General features: G+C 39.5%; 1 protein-coding gene across 1 annotated transcript; it reads right to left on the bottom strand.

Annotated features, from left to right (window-relative positions):
- Nucleotides 1-994: 994 nt before the first annotated feature.
- Nucleotides 995-22,532, bottom strand: LOC147428376 (uncharacterized). Its single transcript, XM_086496838.1, has 9 exons — nucleotides 22,404-22,532; nucleotides 22,186-22,338; nucleotides 20,064-20,231; nucleotides 19,535-19,559; nucleotides 19,445-19,470; nucleotides 17,933-19,147; nucleotides 16,112-16,357; nucleotides 15,503-15,712; nucleotides 995-1,378 (listed from the first exon to the last, which is right to left on the bottom strand). The coding sequence occupies exons 1-9, from the start codon at nucleotides 22,530-22,532 to the stop codon at nucleotides 1,280-1,282; spliced, it is 2,271 nt and encodes a 756-aa protein (XP_086352964.1). The 3' UTR covers nucleotides 995-1,279.
- Nucleotides 22,533-24,776: the final 2,244 nt, after the last annotated feature.

Below are 24,776 nucleotides of genomic sequence, written 5' to 3'. Positions count from 1 at the left end.
ATTTGTTTAGGAAAAATCAAAAGGAGATGTTGCTTGGGGTAAAAGGGAAAGCTGAGGGAGGACAAGACAAATGTTAATGATTTTTCTTGGAAATTAAATAGTTTGATAGGTTAACAGAGAAACGAATGCTTTTAGTTAAGGGAAACTGAATGAACAAAACCAAAAGAAAAGAGGAAAAGGGGGGAACTGTGTTATGCAAGGGGCACGTGTGTAGGCACCTGGACATGAATGCAACACACTGCAGGAGCAAGTTTAGAGGGGGTGAATTTGTTTTTATAGTCAAGGTCTTGTAGACTTGGCAAAAACGCGCAAGGCGTGGGATGGTTAGCTCAATTGACTTGTCTCTGAGTGTGAGCACCTGAGTTCAAATGTCATCCTTGGCAGTTTATCATTTTGATGCAAGCATGTGGGAGGAGAGAGGAATCCCAAGAGATTCTAGCTATTGGAATTAGAAAAGACCAAGATTCAGGCTAAACATAGACCAAGATTAGTGATAATACTCTAGAAGTTTCTCTAGCCTAATCAAGAAAAGGCTTTCCTAATGGCTCTAATGGCTTGAAAATGCTAGAGGAAAGAAAATTAAGAAAAAAAATACAAATGTATAAGGTGCATTCCACCATCTCTATTTATACCACCATCTCTATTTATACCCACACTAAAAGTCTTTTGACTTTCCACCTAAGTGGTCTTTTCATTTCCTAAACTCACCTTTCACTTATGCACTCGAGAGTAAAAGATAACTCTCTTTAGGAGAGGTTATTAAGTATAGCTCTCTTAGCTAATTGTTGAGGTGGAATAGGTAAAAAATGAGGAAAAACATGAAAATGAAATTACAATCGCTAAAATGAGGAAAAATATGAAAATGAAATTACAATCGATCCTTTCTTGGATTGCAACTTGAACTAGACTTTTGAGCTTAATGCACATATACACAACAACCTTTGACCAATACCTTCTAAGGTTGCCTTTCATTTTACCACCAATTTAAGGAGTCTTAGCAATCACCAAGATGTAATATTGCTCACTGTTGGCTACATCTTAAGCTCAATCATAAAATTTGAGCAAAGGTATATCATGACAATACAGGTCGTGGTATCAATGTGATAACTTATACACATGTTCACTATCTTGATATGACATAAGAAGTTAGTTTACCACCTTTGGCTTCACGATAAGAGATAAAGGAGATATCAATGTAATAACTTATACACATTCACCTTCTTGCTACAACATAGGATGCTTCTTCTCACAAGAGAAAAATTTGATTGCTTCTATTTTTTCATGAGCACTTCATTGGAATCTTGCTAATTATCTCCATGAATAATTCATGCATTGAACTTGCAATTGCATTTGCAGAGTAATCACGGTCATTGTTTATCTGGAGACATGAGAAAATGAAAAATAGGTAAGAAATTGGCAATAATGAAAGAATTTAAAAAAAAACAAGGTAGGCATACTTCAAACAATGGTGTTTAAGATACTATAGAGTTGAATTCAAAATGCTTGGAAAAGAAAACTTACAACCATGTGTGTATGTGAGTGAGTGAATGAGTGTGGTAAGCCTCACCCTTTCTCATGCAAACAGTCAAGTTGCGACAATGGCTCTTTGTCTCCAAGCACGATAGTAGGGGGCATTGATTTTTCTTCCAAGCATGATATTAAGGACACAAGTTTTGGGACCTTTGGTTATTATGAGCGGGATTTTTTTTCTCGTATCGTAAGCTAGAAATGGGTATTCATATTGAGCGATTATTCTCACAAGACTTTGATGATTACTAGATGCCAAACCCTAAGGTAGGCCTTATGGAGCAATGAAGGTCGGGAATATGAATGTCAAAACAATATGCTTCATTGAATGGATTTGGATGTGGCCAAATCTGCCAAGCTAGATTTTGTCTTTTGTGTATGAGGGCAAAACACGAGGCACTGATAGCTGCACAATGGAAGGGTACATGAGAAAGCTTTGAAGATATCCCCTTTTGGCGAGTGCACAATTGATGAGGAGTTACTGCTATCGGCGCTCCGTGAGGGCAAATTTTTATTTATTATTGGGCCATGAGCTCATTTTGAGCTATTCGTGGCTAGAAGTAGATTCACCTTCTCCAAGTTTGCCTTAGGTAAGCTTTGCCTCTCTCTTTTTCACTCTCTCTCTTCATAGCATCTCTCTCTCTCTCTCTCTCTCTCTCTCTCTCTCTCTCTCTCTCTCTTCATGTGTGGTTGTTCACAAAGAAAAGAAAACACACACACACATACACACACATAGACTGCTAGATCTACACATACATAATGTAGATTTGCATACACATAATTTAATACAAGTACCTATGCACACAAAATTCATAGAAATTTAGAGAAAATACATTTTTCATAAATAATTATTAAATTAGGAATTAAAATATCAAGGATTTGATTTTTTTTCAAATAATTGGTAACTATTTTGAGTATCAATGTAACATTGAAGAATTAATTTGAATTATAAATTATAAATTATAAATTTGCGCTTATTTTTATGTTTAAAATTTAAGATGTAAATTTTTCTTTTATTATCAACTTGTGTTAAGTTTAAAGATTGAATTTAAATTCAGCATAAAACAACTTAATTTCTTGCTCTTTTTGCCAACAAAAATGCATATAGCTTGCCCAAACCATCAATAGGCAAGTAGCGACAAGCACATATGGAAAGTCTGTAAACCGTTTTTGAAGTTTTTTTGCATTTAAGGTCCTCAAAATGCAAATGGACTTTATAAACACATTGTGCACTTTCCATTTGTGTTGCCACTTTGCATACGATTTTTCCTTGTACCTATTGATGGTTTGGATAAGATGGAAAATAGGAATGGTAAGTGAGCAAGCTGTTTTTGAAGTTTTTTTGTATTTAGGAGGAAAAAGACATAAACGGCCTTTAAAAATGGATTGTGAACTTGCCATTTTGCATATGACTTTCCCACTTTCCTATTTATGGTTTAAGCAAGCCTTATGAAGAACGGTCAGTACAAATGGCAAGATGAAACATCATGGAATAATAAGAATCAATCTTCAGATGGTGTGCTAAGGATTCCTATTGGTAGTGTGGCTTGGAAGGACATCGATAAAATGTGGATGGATTTTTCACAGATCCAAGGGATTTATGCCTTGGCTTGGGTATATGGATGGCATAAATACATTTGGGGAGTGATCAATATCTTACAATGTATGACCAATTATCATTGTCAACTGCAATATTCCACCATGGCTAGCAACTAAGAAAATAATTTTATTCTTAAGCTTGATTTGTTCAGTCGATACAAAATGAAGAATATGGATGTATAGAAGACTTACAACAACTATAGATATGCATAGAAGTCATGGACATGAACAAACATGCAAACTGATGCAATGCATACATTAAAGGCTTTCTAATGTGGATGATGCATGACTATCTTAGGCTTGAATAATGCTCATGTAAGCATGGAATCCCCTCACCCCATAAATTATGGTTCTCTTATGCTAGTTTATAGTGTGTGAAGTAAACTGTGTTGTGTGTATGACTTAAAAATAGTGGCTATAATGCATGCATCAAATGTGGTCCAAGGCTTGCTACATGCTAAAGAAAAACACTAAAGAAACAAATTTATGAAGTTCATCGAGCACATCTTTTAAAGAACCATGAGATGGGAGAGCAAAAGTACAAGTCATATATGAAAGCATGTACACTCAAGAATGTACAAGTCATATATGAAAGAATGTACACTTGAGAGATAGTAAGGATGTACACTCACAAATGGGTAGAGCAAAAGGAGACATATAAAGGGTGTCTTTCACTAGGGATGAAGAGATTCTTAATATGGTATGGGTTTCCCTATTAAAAAATATTGAGAATCAACCACTTGCTTAATTTGAGACACTTATTCAAGAATATGGGATGCTTACTGTGGGATCATCTCACCACAACAAAAGATACACTTACCACTTGAGTTGACTTGAGAGATATTGGCCATATGCAGCAGTATTGGCCACAAACTATGAAAGATGATTCAATAGAGTTGCCAAAAGTGCCTTAGATTTTGAGATCAAAACAAGAACGCAAGGTGAAAAGAGATCATACAAACTATGCAAATGCCAACTGACATATTGAAAGCACGTATGACTAGATGCGACAAAATGCTATTATAGCTGGGTGCACGGGCTTTTGCCAAGTGAGGGATAGATTTTAGTGGACCTATCTCACCACCTTCCTATAGGGCACATGCTCAATACATCATAGTGGCCACATATTATTTGACCAAATGGGTAGAAGCCAAAGAAACACAAATAAAAATGATGCCTAAACAATATTGTAGTTCTTATATGAGAACATCTTCACCAGATATGGGCTTTTGATTGAGATAGTGAGTGATCGAGGGACTCACTTCTTAAACAACATGATTGTTTTTATATTGCAAGAGTTCATGGTGGTTCATTCAAAGTCAATGCCATATTGCCCTCAAGAAAATGGACAAGCAAAGAGTATAAAAGAAGTTTTCTGTATCGTGCTCACCAAAATTGTAGATGAGTCAAGGAGAGACTCAGATCAAAAATTGCATTTAGATCTTTGGGCATATAGGGCAACATACAAAACAAAACTGGGTACATTACCTTTCAATTTGGTGTTTGGGATCAATGCCATATTGCCCTTAAAATTCCTGGTTCCCACACTACACGTAGCAAAAGATTTAGGATAGATCAAACATGAATTGTCAGATAGACTAGTCCAACTAATCAAGTTAGATGAATTGCAAATCAAGGCTGCTACTGCAACCATATATGCACAAAAAGACAAATGAAATCATTTTAGGAACAACACATGATCAAGAAGAAGGCCCAAAAAGTCGACTATATATTAGTCTATACCTTGAAACAACACTCCAAAAAGCTAAAAAAGTAAGGTAATGGCCCATTTGTGATCAATGAAATATCACCTAGTGGCACCATAAAACTTGCTACATTATATGAAGAGGAGATGCTTAACTGGATCAATGGTTGTAAATTGAAGAAGTTCCATTTACCTCTCACCACGGACATGCTAGACAAGATTCATCAAGCAAAGGAACAGAAGTAGAAAGCCCTAGCTATCCAAGACCATGCCAATGAGGAAGCCAAGATGCAAATTTGGAAGTGCAAAGAACGATGAATCACAGCTCTAATTTGACAACTAGAAACACCATCTCTTCCTATGAAAGCAATTCATATCGTGCCAGATTGGCTTGGGTGTTTGGACGTATGAATTGATATCTAGCTTACAAATGGAACAACGGAAAGAGCACTTGTTATTACTAGTACATGAGTCAATCCCATGAAGTATTTGATGTACCGTAAGATGCTGAATGAGATAGTGATGCCCAATAAGATCGAGCTCAGAGCACCCAACAAGGGAACAATGGTCAGCTCAGGATATGCCAATGTATCAATCAACATCAACAGCAATCACTTTCCACATCAATTTCACATCATGGAAGACACTGACCTTAACAAATCAGTAATCAAGTAGGATTATCATGGATGTAGACTTATGAAGCCATTCCACATTGACAAGATGACACACTAAACTACACAATTAAGGATGCAGATCGTATGTCACTCCTTTGACACATATAGATCATATTTGGGAGATGAAGGTAGGACACTCCAAACTGTAACTTGCAATCAAAACCAAACCATCTATACCAACACATTAAAGACAAGTCAAACAAGTTTGGGTGAAGAAATCAATAATTTCAACCAAACTATAGCAGACATGGCTACCCAAGGCAATCAATTCAAATTTGCCTTCCAGTTTGGCCCAACCAAACTCAAGAGGCAACACAACCCATTAAAATGGTTATACTTGGCAGAAGAACTCCACACACCGTATCAACTCTACATCAAATCAATCCAAGTGTCAATGGGTTCCAAAGTCAAACTCCAAAACCCATCCAACTACCAAAAAAATAACTTGGCAATGGAACCAAAACAATCAACACAACCATAGCCTTTGCAGTCTCCGAAAGCAAAATACAAGTGGTAACTAAAGCTAAGACAAGTCAAATATGCAACCTGCCAACCGTACTCACAATGCAAACCATCAAGGAAAGGGCACACAATATCCAAAAGCTTTTGTTTGGACAATGCAATTTAAATGGAACCTCACCAATGAAAACCATTAAACACTTATTCCAGTCCCCACATCTTGCACAACATATGGTTACCAACTACATCTCTTCAATAAGCATAATAGGGCCACATTCTACAGCCTTGCTTAGACACAAAGTTTGAGTCCATGCACATCGCACAAACCTTTGTCCGTGATGACTCAAGATGGAAAGGGGGGAGTAATAGTAACTTGAGGAGCTTATTGCAAGATCTAAAGTTGCAATATGCTGAAAGATCATATGTATAGTGTGCAAAGTGTATTTTGTCACTTAAATTTTTGCTTTTTTATTGCTTTTTAGTAGAATTTGATACAAGCAGGCATAATACTAATACTGAGCCATAATGACAAATTTTGATGGACATGATGCTTAGAGTGAGAGTATGTACATATGTGTAGGGAATAATTTTGGCTAAATTTTTGGCCAAAATAATAGTAATTTTCATTAATTTTCTTTCCTTTTTAACCTGATAAGGATAAAAAAGTAATAAATAGAGCCACAAAAGTCAAAATCAATTTCTAAAAGCAAACTCCAAATCTACAAAGAAAGGGCTTTGAGCATGTCCAGTTGGAAGGATTTGGCCAAGTTCAATTTTGGGCCAACTTTTGATGCGCCAAAATTGCAAAATCAAGGACAATCAATGATCGAGTATTCAAATAATGAGCCGTCTGAGCCGCAAGTGGTATGCCATGGAAAATGTGAGCAAACAAGGTAAGTATACACTCAAGACTTGGGGTAGGTCGGGCACGTATAGGCAATATTGGGCAAGTTAGACCTTATTTGCATTCAGTCAGAGAGAGAGAGAGAGAGAGAGAGAGAGAGAGAGAGAGAGAGAGAGAGAGAGAGAGAGAGAGAGAGAGAGAGAGAGAGAGAGAGAGAGAGAGAGAGAGAGAGAGAGAGAGAGAGAGAGAGAGAGAGAGAGAGAGAGAGAGAGAGAGAGAGAGAGAGAGAGAGAGAGAGAGAGAGCTTGTGTGACCTAGAGTGCCTTGCTAAATTTCTACCTGCTATAGATACTCAAGACCCTCTTACCCCACCAAATTACACAATTATGAGCCTTACCTATGCAAGATCAATTGTGCATGGCCAAATATGCACAAACACCATCACATCAACTGCACCTGGTCCAATCAAATCAAATGCAAGAATCTCTCAAATTGTTAGAGGCCCATTGGGCCACTAAATGAATTCAAAGCCCAAACATTTTTTCACCAATGGACTCCTTAGGTGGAGCAAAATCTACCCATGTAATGACACTTGCAAAAGGTGGTGGAACATGGATCACGATCCATGTCCCTCCACCTCCAAATCCAAATATTTTTAGTGCAAAAGAGTCCCCTTAAAAGTGCTAAAACACTACCCTAATCACAATTTGAAAATGATAATGAACATAGATTGCAATCCATGTACCCCAACTTGCCAGATAGTGGTAAAAAGTGGACACATAGGTAGGTATGACCTTGGGGGATGTGCCTAAAAAATTTGGGAGAAAATGGACTGATGACCACCCAAAAACCATAGATATAGCTTAAGGAACATGCCCTTATCCATCCCTTAAAGTTTGATCAGATTTAATCACCAAACATGGATCGCGATCCATGTACCTCTAGAGCAAAATTACCAAAAAAGAGTGCAAAGTGTTGATACAAGTCAATTATGGAAATGTATGTCATATTTTCAATGTTTGAATGCATAAAATGGTTCATGTGGTAGAGGTAAGCAATTTTAAAGTGCAAGTACCAAAGTCTATAAAATTGGTCAAGCTAATGCATTGAAGGAGTTGGTATGTTGAGTGTATACAAAATAGTGCAAAAAATGCTTGCAAAATGGGCCAAACTTGCCAGCATGCCTGGGATGTCTAAACAAACCCCAATAGTTGTGAAAATGGACAAATAGATGGAATTGGGACTTAACTTTAAGTTCAAATCATCTCATTTGCAAAATCTCAAACAATACGACCACAGGGAGATGTAAAAGATGGAATCAAAATTCCAATGTGGCAAAGTCAGACCAAATTGGACCATAAACTTGGAAATTGGGTAAAATTAGGAAAAACTTGTGCAAAGCTAAAAATATTTCACCAGTGTACTAGGATAGGCTATAGGAACATGTGTACCAAGCTTCACTCCAAAAGATGGATCGTGACCCATGTACCTTTTCCACTTTTCTTAACCAAACCCTCACCATCAGGTCCTACATGCCAAGAAAATCTTAATCCTTAAGTATCAAGTCATTTGGATTCCAAAACCCTAGCCAAAGTGCCAAAAGTCTCTAAGTCAATGGAAATTCCCCAAGAATGGCATATCCAAAATCCAAATTGTTTTGGACCATACCATCCCCATATCATACTTTATCAGATGTTATCATCAAGAGTTTCAAATGTGTTCCAACATGGATTGTGATCCATGTACCTTGGACACAACCCTGTAACCACACGTCCTAGTGCCTGTAGTTGTTCAAGATGCACTGGTGAAGGTTGGTCAAATTTGGACTTGCTTTGATCAATTTATGCTCATTTTTTAGTTTATGGTCACGTTTGCATTTTTTGACAAATTTTTGACAAATTTCAGGAGCTAATCAATTGTTTTTTTAATATCAAACTGCCTCAAAGAAGAGCTCAAAAAGAGTGGGAAGTAGCCCCTTATGAAGTCATCGACATATCCTCAAAAGAGAAAGCACACGTATTAGAAGAGGAGCTGGCAAAGATTCTTGAAAATGTATCCATAGGAAAGTTCTAGGCTATAGATGGCACAAAAGTGAAGGCCATAATCTTACCAAGAGAACTATGGATCATACACCAACAAAAAGAGGTTCTTGAAGGCTCTAGCTGTCTACAACTTGACACATTCTTTTGACTTCTTCTGTGGGGCACTGATTTCCAGAGAGCCCATGCGCTCCATCCAATACAATGGAGAAGCTACATTGACTGATAAAGATGGTGCAATTGTCATGCCAAGGGCATACCTAGGGGAGGTTGGAACAGGGGATTTAGTAACTATGGGCTATATAAGGGACATTGGGCAGTGAATCCAACCAAGGCAGTTCCATGGGCCTCTCATTGGTATCAGAGCCTCACACTAATCTGGGAAAGGAGGAGGAGGGCGTGGTCTTCCTTGGCATGCTCATGCACAAGTCAGGGAGAGGAAGAGAGCCATGCAGCCGTATGAAAAAGGTCCCTTGGCTATGGAAATGAAGCATGGAGGCATGGGGAAAGGCCCCTTGGCCGTGGAGGGGAATTATGCCAACTTGCATTGAAAGTTGAGGAGTTTCTTCCTACGCACTTGCGCATGCCTCAAAGACATTTCACATATTTGCAACGGGATCTCCCGAGCTCTGTGGTGGAGCCATCTCCCTTCCTCACTTCGGTGCTGCTTTCCATCACCATGGACAACCTCAAAAAAAGGTTATTTTTTTTTCTATTTCACATACAACACCTGTTAGAGCCGGTACCCCTCCCCAAATTGTTTTAGGAGAACATGCCCACCCCGGGAAAATCCCCTCCCTGATCATGCAGGTGAGAGGGCAGGTGGTGTAAGTGTAGTTGACCCCATCGGTATCATCGGGCTATATAAACTACAAGAGTTTTCTGTAGCATAGAAATTTTTTGCCATCACGTTCTTTTCAGTATCCATGGGTATCCACAATTGTCGAGCTGCGAAGACAAGATGTCTAAGTGACGGCATGGTCAAAGATAAGGTAAGGCACGGTGTCAAGGCTAGGAGCCATCTGATGAACTATAATCGCCATGAACCCATGCGATATACGAAAGTCGAATAAGAGTTCCAACAACATAAGTCGATACTTGTACTTACAATGGTACACAATAGTTCATGAATTTGCTGAGTAGCTATAATATACACTAGGTTTATGTGATACCATGCAATTTTACATCCTTGTGCAATTTACACCATCATGGTACAAGAACAGCTTGTGACAATTATTGTAAACAACAAATTTACGATAACAAAGAATTGTCTTCAAAGAGCATAGATAGAGTTAAAGACCACAATCACACAAGTACTGGCAAGGCTTGTGACTTGGAAAACCAAGGCAGTCAGTAAGGCCGATCATTAAGTCAAGTCTCAGAGTTTTGGGGCATGGCTCCCAAGCAAGTTTATCGTACCTGAGGCAATACAAAACACTCATACTCAACTCGTTGTCGGCAAGAGAGATCCAATGGGATTTCAAGGATAAAGGCCCACGATATTGAGCAATCCAGCTTTAACTAGGGAGCAAGGCTTCGTACCAAGCTTCTTAACAATCGACTTTTGTATTACATGGACTATTCTATTTTTTATATCTACTCCTTGTGCTCCCTAGAGGAGGAGGAATGCAGTCGTAAACACATTGACATCCTCAACTATGAGCTGAACCCAATGATGATCACCATGAATACGGGATGCTATGATTTTCGATGCCAAGGGCACTTGGTAGTGTTTGGCAAAAGTTGACTCTTGATAGCTAAGCTATAGATGCTATCTCTATCAGTATTGGGAAATCTCATGATTCTCAATAAGTTGCACAATTCAACAAGGCCAATTCTCTATGAAATTTTGACAAGGTTGATTCTTCTCTACTTGGACACATGTGTGTCAACAAGCATACCTGTTTGCTATGAGCATTCGGTGTCAAGTCTATATCATCTTACTGATACACTTTTAGGAATCAAGATTTCACTCTAAGACATATTGCATAGCAATTTCTGAAGTTTGGAATATGCTATCAACATACGAACTTGGGAGTGTTTGCAACATGTTTGCATGTTTTCTCACTAGAGATCGGACTAAACCAAGCCGAGAAGGCATGTGCAAGACATCCGACAACTCTCAAGTTATTCACATATATGGCTATGATCTCGATTCGAGTGAATTACCAAAAACCAGGCCACAAGAGGGCGCCAAGGTTTCTATTAAATTGAGTATCCATTGATTCTAATGGACAAGCAAGAGTCTTGCCATTAGAAAATTTTTGGACATTATTTTAACACTACAAACTATAAGTGTGAAAATCAAGTTGAGTTTTTGTACGTCTTAAACTCGTAAGGCTTATTTCTACCAAGGTGTATAGATGTAGCCAGCATTTCAGACAGCACAACTGTTCACAAAAATCCAAGATTATGGATTTTTAGCTCTGGATAAGTTCTAGTTGTGAATACGATTCCAACTTCAATGGATCTCCTATTTTATCTATAGCACTAAGAGTGTCTATATGAGTACAGTTTTGGGATAAGACCCAGCTCGTGATTACTAATTCATTTATTAAGTGTTGATGGTCACTTCTTGGAATCTTCACACTTGCGCTTTCAAGGAATGAAGTCCACCAAATGCCAAGGAGTAGTGAATAATTTTAAGCTTTTTAAGTCATACGGGAAAACCCAAGGGGAGTGACGGACATAGGCCAAGGGCCGACTGCTAGTTGAGCAGTTTTTTAGCAAAGTTTAACCAAGGGGTTTGATAATGTCCATTTTAGCCAAGGGGTTTGGATTGCAACGGCAACAGCCATACTACTTGAGTTTCACTAATTTTCAATTAGTGTTCCTAGCCTTTGCAGGCGGGAAATTTGGGCAGTTTAAGTGAACACTCTGTTCAACCTCCAGGTATGCATTTGATTTTTGTTTGCTTTTCCAAGTAGGATGCATAAACTTTTATGTTTTTATCCATTTTTGCTCATTAGTGAGATGACACGTCATGTAAGAGCCAAGAAATTTGGGTTGTAGTGTCCAAAATAAGCTTCTGCATTTCGCAGTTATGGGCCCACTTGTAGGGTTTGATTTGGCACATGTTCTTACATGGGGTACAACATGGTCTAGGAACTCAAGGAGTTTGGTTTAGCGAGTGTGGAGCAAGATTCATGAGGGTCCCTCTCATGTATGTCGCATCGTGTTTCGGTTACCTCCACGCACTAGTACATCTCGTACTTGAAGGACGTTCTTTTTTTAGACATCCTTAGTTTAGACATATTTCACATGTGGAGAATATGAGTATCTCAGAATGACATTGGTGTTGCTACTTCAATTATGTGTCACGATGATGTCCCTAGGTGTTGTTCAAATTCATTTTCTAGACCATTTTCAACACGTCGTATCAAGAACAATTTTGGTGACTAAAAATTGTTGGATACACAGACCGACTTGTTAAGATTACAAGTGCGGCTAAACAAAATTAGCAAATGCTTGTTTATGTATATAGAAAAGCTATGAGTTGTTAATGAAAAGGTTTCATTGTTTGTATCTAGAAGTGATTAATGTTTCACGTTCTACTATGGTTCAAACATTTTAGCAAGGTTTGCAAATGATTGCAGCAAAAAGTATTTAGTTTCTATTCAGAACTATTTATATTCCTCTTTAATGTGTGCTAGAAGCATCACATTTGCCATCAGTATTGGCAAAGATGATCATTGATATACAGATTTGGATCTGTTTTTTGCTAAATGCATGCACACTAGGTGTTACGGGCCCTAGTGTTTAGCAAAGGCTGATTTGGAGAAGCATGCATATTCATCACCTTAGTACACTATGAAGCATTTTTCACTCTATGTGCAGTATCTCTATGAGATTAGGTTTGGATCTACCAATGTTTAATAGAGGTCATGGCTCGGTTTGGGTTCTTGTGGATCTTTAAAGTTAACCAAGATGGTTATTCATGATGTTGCCATTTATTAGCAATGTTGTACGACATTGTGCTCCATATTTACCAGTCATTTGGAAGACTATCTGTAAACCGTGGGGAATCCCAGATACCTCACTACTGTCAGTATCCAAGGGGATAGGCAGATTACAACACTTATGCTACTGTCAGTATCCACATGGATAGGCAGATTAGGTAGATTACAAAGCGTAATCTTGTGCTAAAGGATATGCAAAGTGCGTACATTAGCACCAAGTAGTTCAATTCATTAGGAAGAGAATGGGGTCTATGAGGGCAACTTTCTTTGGCAGTTTAAGGAAGTCAAACCTTTAGTATTAAGAAAGTAATCAAAGGATAGCTTTTGAATTCAAACATGAAAAACGACTAGTCTATTTGAATTCAAACTTTCCCCCCAATATGGAATTTAAAATCTAGCGGGTAAAACCATATCATGTAGCATATCCATGGAAAGAGATCGGCAGGTAGATTGTAGATCTATGATCTCCACTCAAATCGGAGATCATATGTGGAAGTTATGGAAGGCCAAAAATCATAAAATTTCCCACCTTCTTTTGGGGGGAAAAAAGTGCAGCCTTTGACCACTCTTACACATCTCTTACAACCCACCATTCTTGCACACATGGCATACACCTATTTGTCAAAATGTTAACCATGTCCACAAGCTCATGGAAAATAAAGAGGCCCTCCTACACCCCATCTTGTTCCTAATGCTTCATGGATGAAAATTCACTCTCTCTCTCTCTCTCTCTCTCTCTCTCTCTCTCTCTCTCTCTTTGATCAACAAAAAATCTCTATCTCTCCTACACACACACACACACACACACACACACACACACACACACACACACACACACACACACACACACACACACACACACACAGACACAGACACAAACACACACACTGAAAACAACCAATTTTCAGCACATACACACTCACACATAAACACACATACACTATTCACTCTCACTCTCTTACTCTCTCTCCCCATGGCTGAAAATTCTCTCTTTTCCCTCTCTGAGAAAATCAATGGTTCTCTCTCTTCTTTCTCTCTCCTGCACACACACTTACACGCACTTGTAGAACCACTTGTAAATTTCTTGTTTTACTCTACCTATCATCACCCTTACCTTTTATTGTAATTTTAGAAAAAACCAATAGTATTGTATATTTTCCTTCTCTCCCAACGATGGCCACCCACCCAATATAGTGCATCTAGCCTGCATCATCATTTGTAAATAGCACTAGGGCAATGATCCTTCTAGCAGGGTCAGGCCATGTGCCAGGAACCTCTTGTCTGACATTAAAAATTGCAAAATATTCCTCCTCTCCACCTATATAAGGAGGATTAGAGGTCACTTTCAGAGAGACGATTACCAAAACACAATATCATCACACATACCATACACATTTCACGTAACTATCATGCACTAAGGGTGTAGGCAAGCACTTGAAGGTATCATGAGAACTCTAGGGCAACAATCAACAACTCCATTTTTCTACTCTTGGGCATTCCTAACACTTGTCATCACTCAGAATGTTGCTAGCATTCCCATCCTCATGATGTTTCCTATAGTAATCTTGCCGCTAACCCACTAACCATCTAACTCTAGAGATGGACATGCACCATATGGCGGTCCGTACTCCTTTGCGCATGCTCTACATCATGAGCTCTCTCTCTCTCTCTCTCTCTCTCTCTCTCTCTCTCTCTCTCTCCCCTTTCTTGGATGTTGGTGTCATTGCCAAACCACCATTAACAAAATAAGTTTAATCTCCTCATGCTTGTATGTATTCTCTCTCTCCCTAGCTCTCCATTTGGGATTATGCTTGCTAGTGTCTTTGCAAGTGTCATGTTGTCTTGATTTTGTCAAATGTCTCACAGTACAATGCCTCCACTAGCCAGCTACCCCTGTCAAACAAGCTATAACATAGACCACTCATGTGCCATGAATATCATTGTGTTGAGTATGCTCCTCCTCCTCCTCCATGTATCATAAGTATTTCCTCATTGACTGTGTGTCATTCCTATCATCTTGACTGTTTACATCTACATCCTAGTTGCATCCCAAGCTAGGTGGTGCCCTTATTGTGTACCTCCCATGATGAGACCATCGTGCATAGTCTTGGTGTAGAGGCCACCGGGTCTGTTTTGCACTGTTGCCTCTCAGAAGGTTACCTTGAACAAGTAATGAATACTTTTCCATTATACTTATCTTTTCACAGGAGAAAATGTCTTCAAAGTTGGAAGACAATAAATGTATTCTTCAAATTAGTTAATTTACAAGGAATATTAAACGTTTTCCAATACTTTGAAAATAATTTTTTATGGCCTCTTAGATTATCAAATTAGTATTAAAAATATGTGAAATTTTATGTCAAATTACACCTTGTTTGAAGCTAAAACGCATAATAATTTTATAGTGTTTAGTAGAGGTTATTTTCAAAATGCTTAGAAAATAAAATTAGTTCATTCAGTTTCAAGATAAAGGAACCCAGAATGAAAATTTGTGAAGCTAGGTCAAGTCGCCCCACTCAAAAGGTGAAATAATTAACTTATTCCTTAAGTTTAAGATAATATTCAAAACATTGAGACAAATAGATCAATTCAAATAAATCATTATTACTAGTTATGTCATTTTGCAGATATATTCATCTAGTCTAAAAATGCATTAAACTTGATGCAAATAGATGAATAAAGAGGAGTTGCCATACCTTAACTGTGAAGGAGTAAAGCACAGTGTTGTCAATGGTTGTGACATTGGTGTGAAGGATGGAAAATTGGAGGTGGTCTTGCAGAGCAATGATAGTGTGCAACAATTGACGTGGCCTACGTTGTGAAAGTATCTTTATCAGTGCCTCACTTCTTTCAACTACTTTTACTTCAATATCAACCATTGCACACTTTGCTTGGGCCACTTCCTCCTGCATGCCACCCAACAAGTGTCTTTTATCCTTTTAGTTATAAAGCTTATTATTAATGTCTTTAAAAGGCTAATACTGTGGCCTACAAAAAACCTATACATGGGGTGTCCATGTTGGTACCTTGGTTGAAACAAAAGATCATTGAAAAGTGTTCATAGTAGTGTGTATAGTGGCTTTATACTAGACTATATATCTCATGCATCCTAATTGTCCCAAAATGGTGTAGTTGTGCATGTATGCTCAAGTCTATTGAGATGATACTAATGGCATCCTATTGAAAATGAGAGAGAGAGAGAGAGAGAGAGAGAGAGAGAGAGAGAGAGAGAGAGAGAGAGAGAGAGAGAGAGAGAGAGAGAGAGAGAGAGAGAGAGAGAGAGAGAGAGAGAGAGAGAAGCTTACATGTAGTTGTACTGCAGTTTCTAGAACCCCTTCTTGAATATCTAATTGTTGTACAAGAGATGGGTCTTGTTGCTGTTGATGGTGAACTAGCTGATTATCAGAGGTATAACCATATCCTAATGGTTGTGGTGTAGAGGTAGGGTTGGCCATCATCCTCCTCCTTTTTTGAGATTCTAAGCATTGCAACAATTGCTCCAATTCCTTTACAAACTCAATGGCACCTCCGATTATCGATGCTTGATCCCCCTGCACACAACAACACATATATTTCTTGTGTAAATTATACCCTTTCAAGATACCTCTAATCTGAGTCTAATCTCAATGAGAAAGAGTCTTTTTTTCAAGATTTAAAATACTAGATCAATGTTATGTGGGACTAAGCTCGGTCTTTGCTTGAAATAACGTGATGCATATGTGTGCATGAGTGTGTTGTGCATGGACATCTAAAGATATTGGAAGCAAAGTTTTTATCTCAAAATATATAATTTATCCATAGATAAAGTAAAATAAGGCAATTCATGATGGCAATGTGTGATCAAGGGCTTGCATGCAAGCTTCGGTTTTAGATCCTATAACGGTTTGTCATTGCCACATCAACCTTCAAGGCACCAAAGATGCATAAAGAAAAGACTTTGAACAAAATTTTGTTATTAAAATTTAGGGAGAAAATTGAGGAATACATCATGAAATTTATGTAGGATAGGCATATTGCCAAATGTAATTTCTTATATCTCTAGCACTCAAGGAACCTTAATTAATTGTCTTCTTTGAGTAATGAATACATTAAATTGGTCACTTCTTCAATGCTTGTGGGTCGATAATCCTCCTTCTATTTTCCTTAGTCAATACTAAGGAAATGAAAATAGAAGGAAAGAAACCACGACTCTAGTACCATATAACATCTATTTTGTAACACCTTTTTGACCATCTAATTTGAATGATAGACATACCTAAAATTCACTAGAAAATGACGCTCAATATCAGTAAAACCTAGTGTTGAATGAGTCAATAATTGCACAGCTTGTGGGCATGCAAACTACAGAGTGTACAATGCAATTACTTCACGAAGAAAGATAATGGGAATTTTTCTCTCTTTGAATTCTAATATTGCTCATTATCTATCATTGCAAGGTAAGGTTTATATCAACATGATAATATTAGAGTTGTGCAGCCCTTGAAAGTACTTCTAAAGGATCCGCATGGTAGCTTCAAGTGTGCTTTGAGCATTTGTTTTGAAGCATGTTGTAATTCAATCATAGTAATTTTCAATATCAAATTTTCCGAATATCTATTCTCATCTTCATAATCATATTACACATGCATCTCTTTCCTAAATATAGTGTACAAAAAGCTCAATATCATTGTGAGACTTTTGCTAATAGTAGTTTTCCTTTCTTGCACACACCCATATAATATACACAAGAAGTTTTGGACAAATTCTCACATTACTTACCACATTCTGATCACTTACCCCAACATCATGAGCTTATGTGCGGGAGGCACCGCATACCTAGCTAGGTACGATTGGGGGCAGGGGATCGCCGGCCTGGGCCCGGTGGGGGGGGGCCGGGGGTCCCTTGCCCCCAATCCTACCTAGCTAGGTATGCGGTGCCTCTCGAGCAGAAGCTCATGATGTTATGCATTCTATGAAAAACACTGAAAAAGGCTCCCTTTTCTTACATGAGAAAATTTCTAAATCTTCTTGTTATAACTAACATTCAGTGGCACACAACGAGAGAGAGAGAGAGAGAGAGAGAGAGAGAGAGAGAGAGAGAGAGAGAGAGAGAGAGAGAGAGAGAGAGAGAGAGAGAGAGCTCTCACCCTTTGTATATAGGAAGGGGGCATAAGGGCTCGGAGGACACGAAGGTGCTCATTCATTTGTCGTCGTCGATTGCGCTCCACCGCAATGTGGGTCATTCTTTGGCTTTCTCTTTCCTCACTATTCTTGATACTTCCTCTCACTCCTCTTCTCCTGCCAGCCTTAATGGGTATATTTGTTCCCATGATGCTACTACTCGTACTACCCTTGATCACACCATGCTCTTCAGTAGTCCTTGCATTTTCATTGTACCCCATCATTATCATTTGCATGTTACGGTCCATCATAGTATCTCCATGGATCCTTTGAGTATCACCTCCTTCATTAATGGCATATAGAAGTTGCTCCTCATTATGATAGTTAGAGAACATATTCAAGGTACTTAAGTTGTCTTTCTCGCTTGATAGACCGCCTTCTTGGGCATGTATTAGGCCTCCTCCATTATTCAGCTTCATTTCTAGGTTGGCTCCGGCTTGTGACACATTTTGCTCATTGCTATGATCAAGAAAGTGTACAATATGGCTTTCATCCTCCATATCCTCATTTGCAACAAGTGAGCATCCTGGCCTTATATTCTCCAATTGTAGGGAATTAAACCAATTGTTTCCAAGGGTGCTTGCAATTGGTCCATACTGATCCTCCTTATAGCTGTTTATAAAACTTGAATAAGAGCTCAATAACCTTTGATCCGCAAGCTCCAATTTTGTTGGATCAGCCAACACAGGGAGCTTAAGAAAACTACTTATCGGATCGAAGCCAGTCGGATGTGCCGATAGTACTGGTTGCATATTATCTTTAATGGAAAGATAACCACTCTCCATGTGGTCTTGACTGGCTTCATTGCTATTGTAAAGATTGATATTCCATGGTAATGAGCCATCACGATAAGCTTTTGACGGAGCGCCATTGATGGTATGAAGATAGTTAGCACTAGTTTGCTCTTCACTTTGATGAAGAGTGCTTTTTGCAGCCGTGGAATGAGAATTGAATTGCATGGCACTAAGCATGTCAAATATCACACTACCTTGCAATGTACCACTATGAGTATTGTCCTCCATTTCCTCCCCTTTTTGGTCATCATCAACATTGCTACTTACACAACTAGTGGAATCTTTGTTGATATTCGATGTCAGGTGCAAGCTAGCACCATTAGTGGTTTTTGTTGCGCTTTGCAGATCTAGGTGTTGGCAATCCATAGACAATATAATTGAACATGCCTGAGAAAACAAAATATATGAATCCAAAACAAGCTAAAGGTAGTGATTGATAAAATATATCTTCTCATTTCTACAAGGAAATACACTATTGAGAGACATTAGGTTTCATTTCATGAGGATGATATGTAGCTCAAGGAACTTGTTTGAGATTCAGAGAAATGACTTACTATTCTAAAAGAGTCACTAAGCATTAAGCATTGAATTAAACAGGAGCTAAGGTTTTACAAAGGATAAGGGCTGATGGGCCTAGATTTTGATTAAATAGTGATGCATATAGATGATGTGAACTGTACTTACATTATAATTAGAGGACGAGTCTTCTGCTGCAGCTTGTTGCTCCATGTAGTTGCTGGTGGCGGGCAGAGGAAGTCTGATCAGGTGCTGGACAAGAGCAGCTGGGAAGGAGCTGCACCTGCAGTATGTTAGTGACATGGCTACGGTTAGCTAATAAAGAGGAGTTAGCTCCAAAATTATACCGCTGCAGCTGTAGCTATGGTAACTAGCCTTAAAAAGACAGTATGATTTATAGAGGCAAAGGGCTGAGCGCTGCATGAGAGAGAGAGAGAGAGAGAGAGAGAGAGAGAGAGAGAGAGAGAGACCATTGCACGTCGAGGGTGAGAACAAGAGAGTAGGTTCTACGAGCTAGCTACTAGAGACAACGTCAAAGGACTGTACATCCGAGCTTAACGCAGAAAAGACGGCCCTCGTCTGAGTCCAGAGACGGCCTTGGCTTGCCCAGCGGAAAGACTCCGCGAGCTCGCTTATATCCAGCACAATTATGCTGTAAAAATGCTCTCTCTCTCTCTCTCTCTCTCTCTCTCTCTCTCTCTCTCTCTCATATTCTCCTTAAGGCTTCCGTGTCTGGAATGAATCTCAGAGAGAGAGAGAAAGAGAGAGATTCCTGCATGTAGCTTACCAGTGAAATCCGGACAATTATTCGCACAATTTCACAGAGCAAGATGGCGGGAAAGGCTGCCGGCTGCTGATGAAGTTGCGGCTGTTGTGGGTGCAGGTGATGGAAATGGCCGGTACAATGATTTAACCTGCAGGCTGCGCCCTGCCCAGTGCCCCTCTCGGCCCTGCTCTCAGCTCACTACAGTTATACGCAACAATTAGCTGCGAGACTATCAACAGTATCGATCTGGTACCATGAAGCTTTGACCGAACGACGCCATGCCCGCCCCTACAATCACACAGACCCTATAAGAGGCTGGCTCATGAGCCCTCTACAAGCAAAGGGTCAACCCTAGATGGTACATCTTGTACTGTTGCAGAACTTGCAAGCTTCTCCACCTTCTTCTAGCGAAAATCTCTCTCTCTCTCTCTCTCTCTCCCCCCTCCATTTATGTATACACCTCTCGTTATCCTTCCGCCATCACTTTCCCCCCTCCTCTTCCTCTTTTTTCCTCGCCTACCCTTCCCTCCCCTCCCCTTCTCCCTTTTGAAAGCCCCCGCGGACACAATTTCGTGAACCTTTTGCTCTGTGTAGGTGGCATCTAGTAATTACCCTCCACCTCTTCATATGAATCCTATCAATGCTACGATAATGAATCCATGGCATTTGTCAAGGTTCCTTTTTATGCTTTTGGCCTACTTCACATGTTGTTAACCATGAGGTAGCGTGCCTTGATTGGTCTTAATGTATTTGCATATTTAGGTGTTCGTTGGGTACTTATTCTTGCACCCTCTCACATCCTCTTTTTATCGTGATGATTCCCATACAACAAGCAATTGCAGCATGTCGAGAGCTTGCTTTTTCGGCAAATCATGCAATCTATTGTCACTCTAGTAGGGTCTTTATCGTTCGCACTATTTGGCATGGGCGTTTTCAAGTGGGATCGACGGTGAGGGTCATTCGGGCCAGTAGATGCATTATTGTAATTAATTCGTGCGGTCGTGTAAATTCAAGGCGAAAAGTAGATTTGGGCCGGCTAATAAATTTGGGCCAATAGGTGAATTCGGGCCCGCATCTTGAGCATCGAACCCACGACCTCCCCCATGCGATGCATGTGCTCTAACCGCGTATGTGGCATTTCAATGCCACACATGTAAATGCGAGCCACTAGGTAAATTTAGGATGCACAATTTTGTAAATGTAAATTCAAGCTGTCCGATCGCACGCCCCACAATGCATGTGCACGCGCCTCACCATTTTCGCCTCCACCCTTGATCCCACTTGAATATGCCTGTGCCATATAGTGCTTAGGGGTGCCTATGTCACACTCTCTCTAATAAGAGAATATACTTAGGCAATGAGACCTAGGCACACATTTGTAATAATTACCCAAACAAAGTATAGTATCCACAGTTTTAGATTCTTACTAGTCAAATCTACCAATTGTTTCAGCATCCTTTGAGGAAGGTTCACCTATTTTACTAATACCAGTACGACCGGTGGGCTTTGCCAGTCTCTCTCTCTCTCTCTCTCTCTCTCTCTCTCTCTCTCTCTCTTTGTGCATGAAGGCTGCAAAGGACACTGCTGGTTGAAGCTCATGCTAACACGTGTCTAGGGGAAGGGGCCTGAATCCCTTCCCCCATTATAATTGTATAGACAAGAGAGCCTTCCAAAAGATAAATTAATTTGAACACAATCCTACTTACAAGAATGCACTTAGAGTCATGGTTGAATACGCTATGTTTCAATGGAAGGGTGTTATTATACCTAAAATCGGTGTTCGAAGTGGCATAGCTACATATCAAAAATATATATTGTTCATTGATCCCAAGTGCTTGTATATAGTGTCAAGTTCAAGGTATGATTATATTATGCTTTAGTAGGAACCCCAACGATTTCTTTTTCTTTTGGCCAAACTCACTAAGAGTGAGTAGTATACCAAAAAAATACAACACTTGACCTTGCTCAACACGAGCCAATTAGGCCCCTAACAATCCCCACAAGTATCACATTACATCCTCAAGTCCATAATCCGGCTTTTTATAGGGAAGCTGATAACAAACACACAACTAAAGATGCACTGACTACATCAGGTACCACCATCACCAACCAACTTACACCAAACCATCAATGCCCAACATACCCAGTAAAAAAGAACACAAAACTTGAACCGCCAAGAAGCAGGCCATGGCATCCCAGGGAGGGCCGCTCGAGCCACCAAGAAGGACGCCCACTGCCCCAAGCATAGACCTTGCCGGAAGCCACCCAAAGGAGAGCCACATCGAACTCCACCGCACTAGGAAGAGCCGAGAACCAGAGTCACCAACCGAAATAAATCAGACACAATATGGTGAGTCAAACCTCATTCCGATCCCCTGCAATGTGATGATCCAAACCCCCAACCCGATCCCCTTCACGCAACCATCCATCGACTCTCGAAAAAACAATACCAGCTCTTGCACAACAGCCAACAACGAACCAACAACTCATGACTCACCAAACCTATGATGTACTCAGACGAAAAGGCCCGTAATCAACACATGTTCTCCCTTTCTCCACCAGAGGCATTGTACCCAACACTGCACAGACCACCAATCGAAACTGGCCACCATTTCTACCTTTTGCAAAGCTTGGACGGGTGCCCTACATAAAAACGTGATGACATTACAGTTGTACGGATGCCCACGATTTGCGGTGATGATGTGGCATCTTGTACGGACTTTCACATTTTGCGTTGATGATGTGGCATGGTGTCTGCATTTTCCATGCTTTTTGCTGGTTGTTTTTGGGACCAGTTTATTTTAGAACTTAAACTCTCATGTAACTGCTTTTGAGAGGCCAAAGGACTTTAAATATGAGCCAAGGTCTCATTTTCAGGCACTCTCTCGTATGGAGGTATAGAGGAAGGAGTACCGGCGATGTAATGAGTTCAAGCAATATAAAGAAATACCGAAAGGGGTGCCAATGTTTGGGGTCAATGGTCTCTTGGGGTTGAACTCTGCCACTCCCTGTCTCGTGTGTCTATCTCTTCCATTTATGTTGTTATTTGAAGTGCTTAAAGTTGTTCAATATGTTCTTTTCCAATGGCACGTGGTGCCCATCCCCTTGACAGTGGTATTAGAGCTTTAGGCGTGTGATTTTCTGAAAGCATACTGGTCCAGTGTGATTGCTATGTCTTGGGGCTACCATCCTTGCCATAGGAACACTCTCTCTCAAGGATTATTTTGACTATTCAAGAGCTTATGGACCATGCTACGATCGGCTACAAATTTATGGAAAAAATGTAACCTTAATTTTGGTGTAGATTTCAAGACAAAAGCCCTGTCTACTTTTGAGCTCGATTGATGCTGAGAATGCTTTTTTAGCTTGAATTAGACAATTTTTGAATTTTGTTTCAGAACTTGTTTGGTGATCATGTTTGGAATTTGTTTGAGATCATGGATAATATCTGGTTTAAACCTGTCTTGGTGCCAATTTGAACTGTTTGACTCTGGTTTCAATGCTTGGTTATTTACTCACAGATGGTGCAAAAATCCTCAAGAAAGAGATTCAAGCAAGATGTGATGATAGATGTAGATTGCAACATGATATAGTTATATGCATCCAAAATTCATCTAAACTGGTGTTTGTGACTTTTGTAAGTTGGAAAGAGAATAGGAATTTTGTTACCATTTGCCTCTAATCCAAAGTGTTGTAGTGCTCCTTGAGGAATTTCAATTACCTCATTGGCATTCATGTCTATCACAATAAATTTTGGTCCATCAAGTCATCCCAGAGCAGAAGTTTTTGCAAGCTGTTTGCAAATGATAGTAGGGGATGTGTGATGCTTTGTCTAATCTGACAATGAACCATTCCTATCTCAAGCTAAAAAGAATTTGTGAAACAGAGGGTGAGAGCCATGAAGTCTCCCATTCCAATGCACGTCTAAAAGTGTGAAAACAAACCATCAAAAAATTTGTTAAGGGTTAGACTGTCCAATGTTAGGACATTGGACATGTTAGTCGAGCAATCAAGTAGTGCGGCAAAAGCCAAGTGTTGATTCAGTGGCTGGGTGGGGATATGTTACACCCACAACTGGGAAATTCTTTCACCTCCTTGTCAGAGATAATATTCAAATCGTTAGTGCATACATGCCATCCAAGATGATCAAAGTCTTTACAAAATTGCCTAAATTTAGAGCACTTATATTTAGGGGTAAACTCAGAAGTGAGGAACTCAGTAGAGTAGACAAAGTTCTTTAGTGGTGGATCATACTTCCATCCAATAGTGATATCCTGTAACATACTATCACTTCCCAAGGTTGATTTAAAAGCATCTTTGAAGATTGATTTGGGAGGGAAGAAATCCAAAATTTTGTTAACAAAAAGGTAGTGAACAAGCCTTGCTACATTCTTGTCTACTTTTAGTAAAACACGCTTTTCAATAGGTGTAGCCTCATCTCAAAATTACAAAGGATCTTAAGCTAAACATTTGGCAAACAGGGAGGTTTTTTCCTCTCCCTCTTACAAAGCTTCTAGATTTCCCTTTCCCCTTTGAAAAATCAAGAAGAGGAGAGGGAGTAAAAAAGGAAGTGATAGTCTGAGATCCTACACTAGACAATAGTGGTCTCTTCAGAGAGGGAGAGTCTTCAAGTTCTAAGGAAGGCGTAAGAAGTGAAAGTATATGTTTTAATACTTTAGCTGTGCTAAGATTTGAGAGAAAGAGCCCAGGCTCATCATTTTGCAGCTCATTCAG

Source organism: Adiantum capillus-veneris, chromosome 23, assembly GCF_014529385.1.
Source record: "Adiantum capillus-veneris isolate H3 chromosome 23, ASM1452938v2, whole genome shotgun sequence".
Classification (NCBI taxonomy): Eukaryota; Viridiplantae; Streptophyta; class Polypodiopsida; order Polypodiales; family Pteridaceae; genus Adiantum; species Adiantum capillus-veneris.
Note: the sequence above shows the minus strand (reverse complement) of the source record. Positions and strands in the feature narration are given on the sequence as shown.

Coding starts and splice junctions, on each gene's coding strand:
- LOC147428376 (XM_086496838.1), bottom strand. CDS start 22,532: ATGAGTTGTTGGTTCGTTGTTGGCTGTTGTGCAAGAGCTGGTATTGTT. Junction 20,232..22,185: donor TTTGTGTTCTTTTTTACTGG/GTATGTTGGGCA, acceptor TAGTGAGCTGAG/AGCAGGGCCGAGAGGGGCAC. Junction 19,148..19,444: donor ACTCGTCCTCTAATTATAAT/GTAAGTACAGTT, acceptor TTGTTTTCTCAG/GCATGTTCAATTATATTGTC.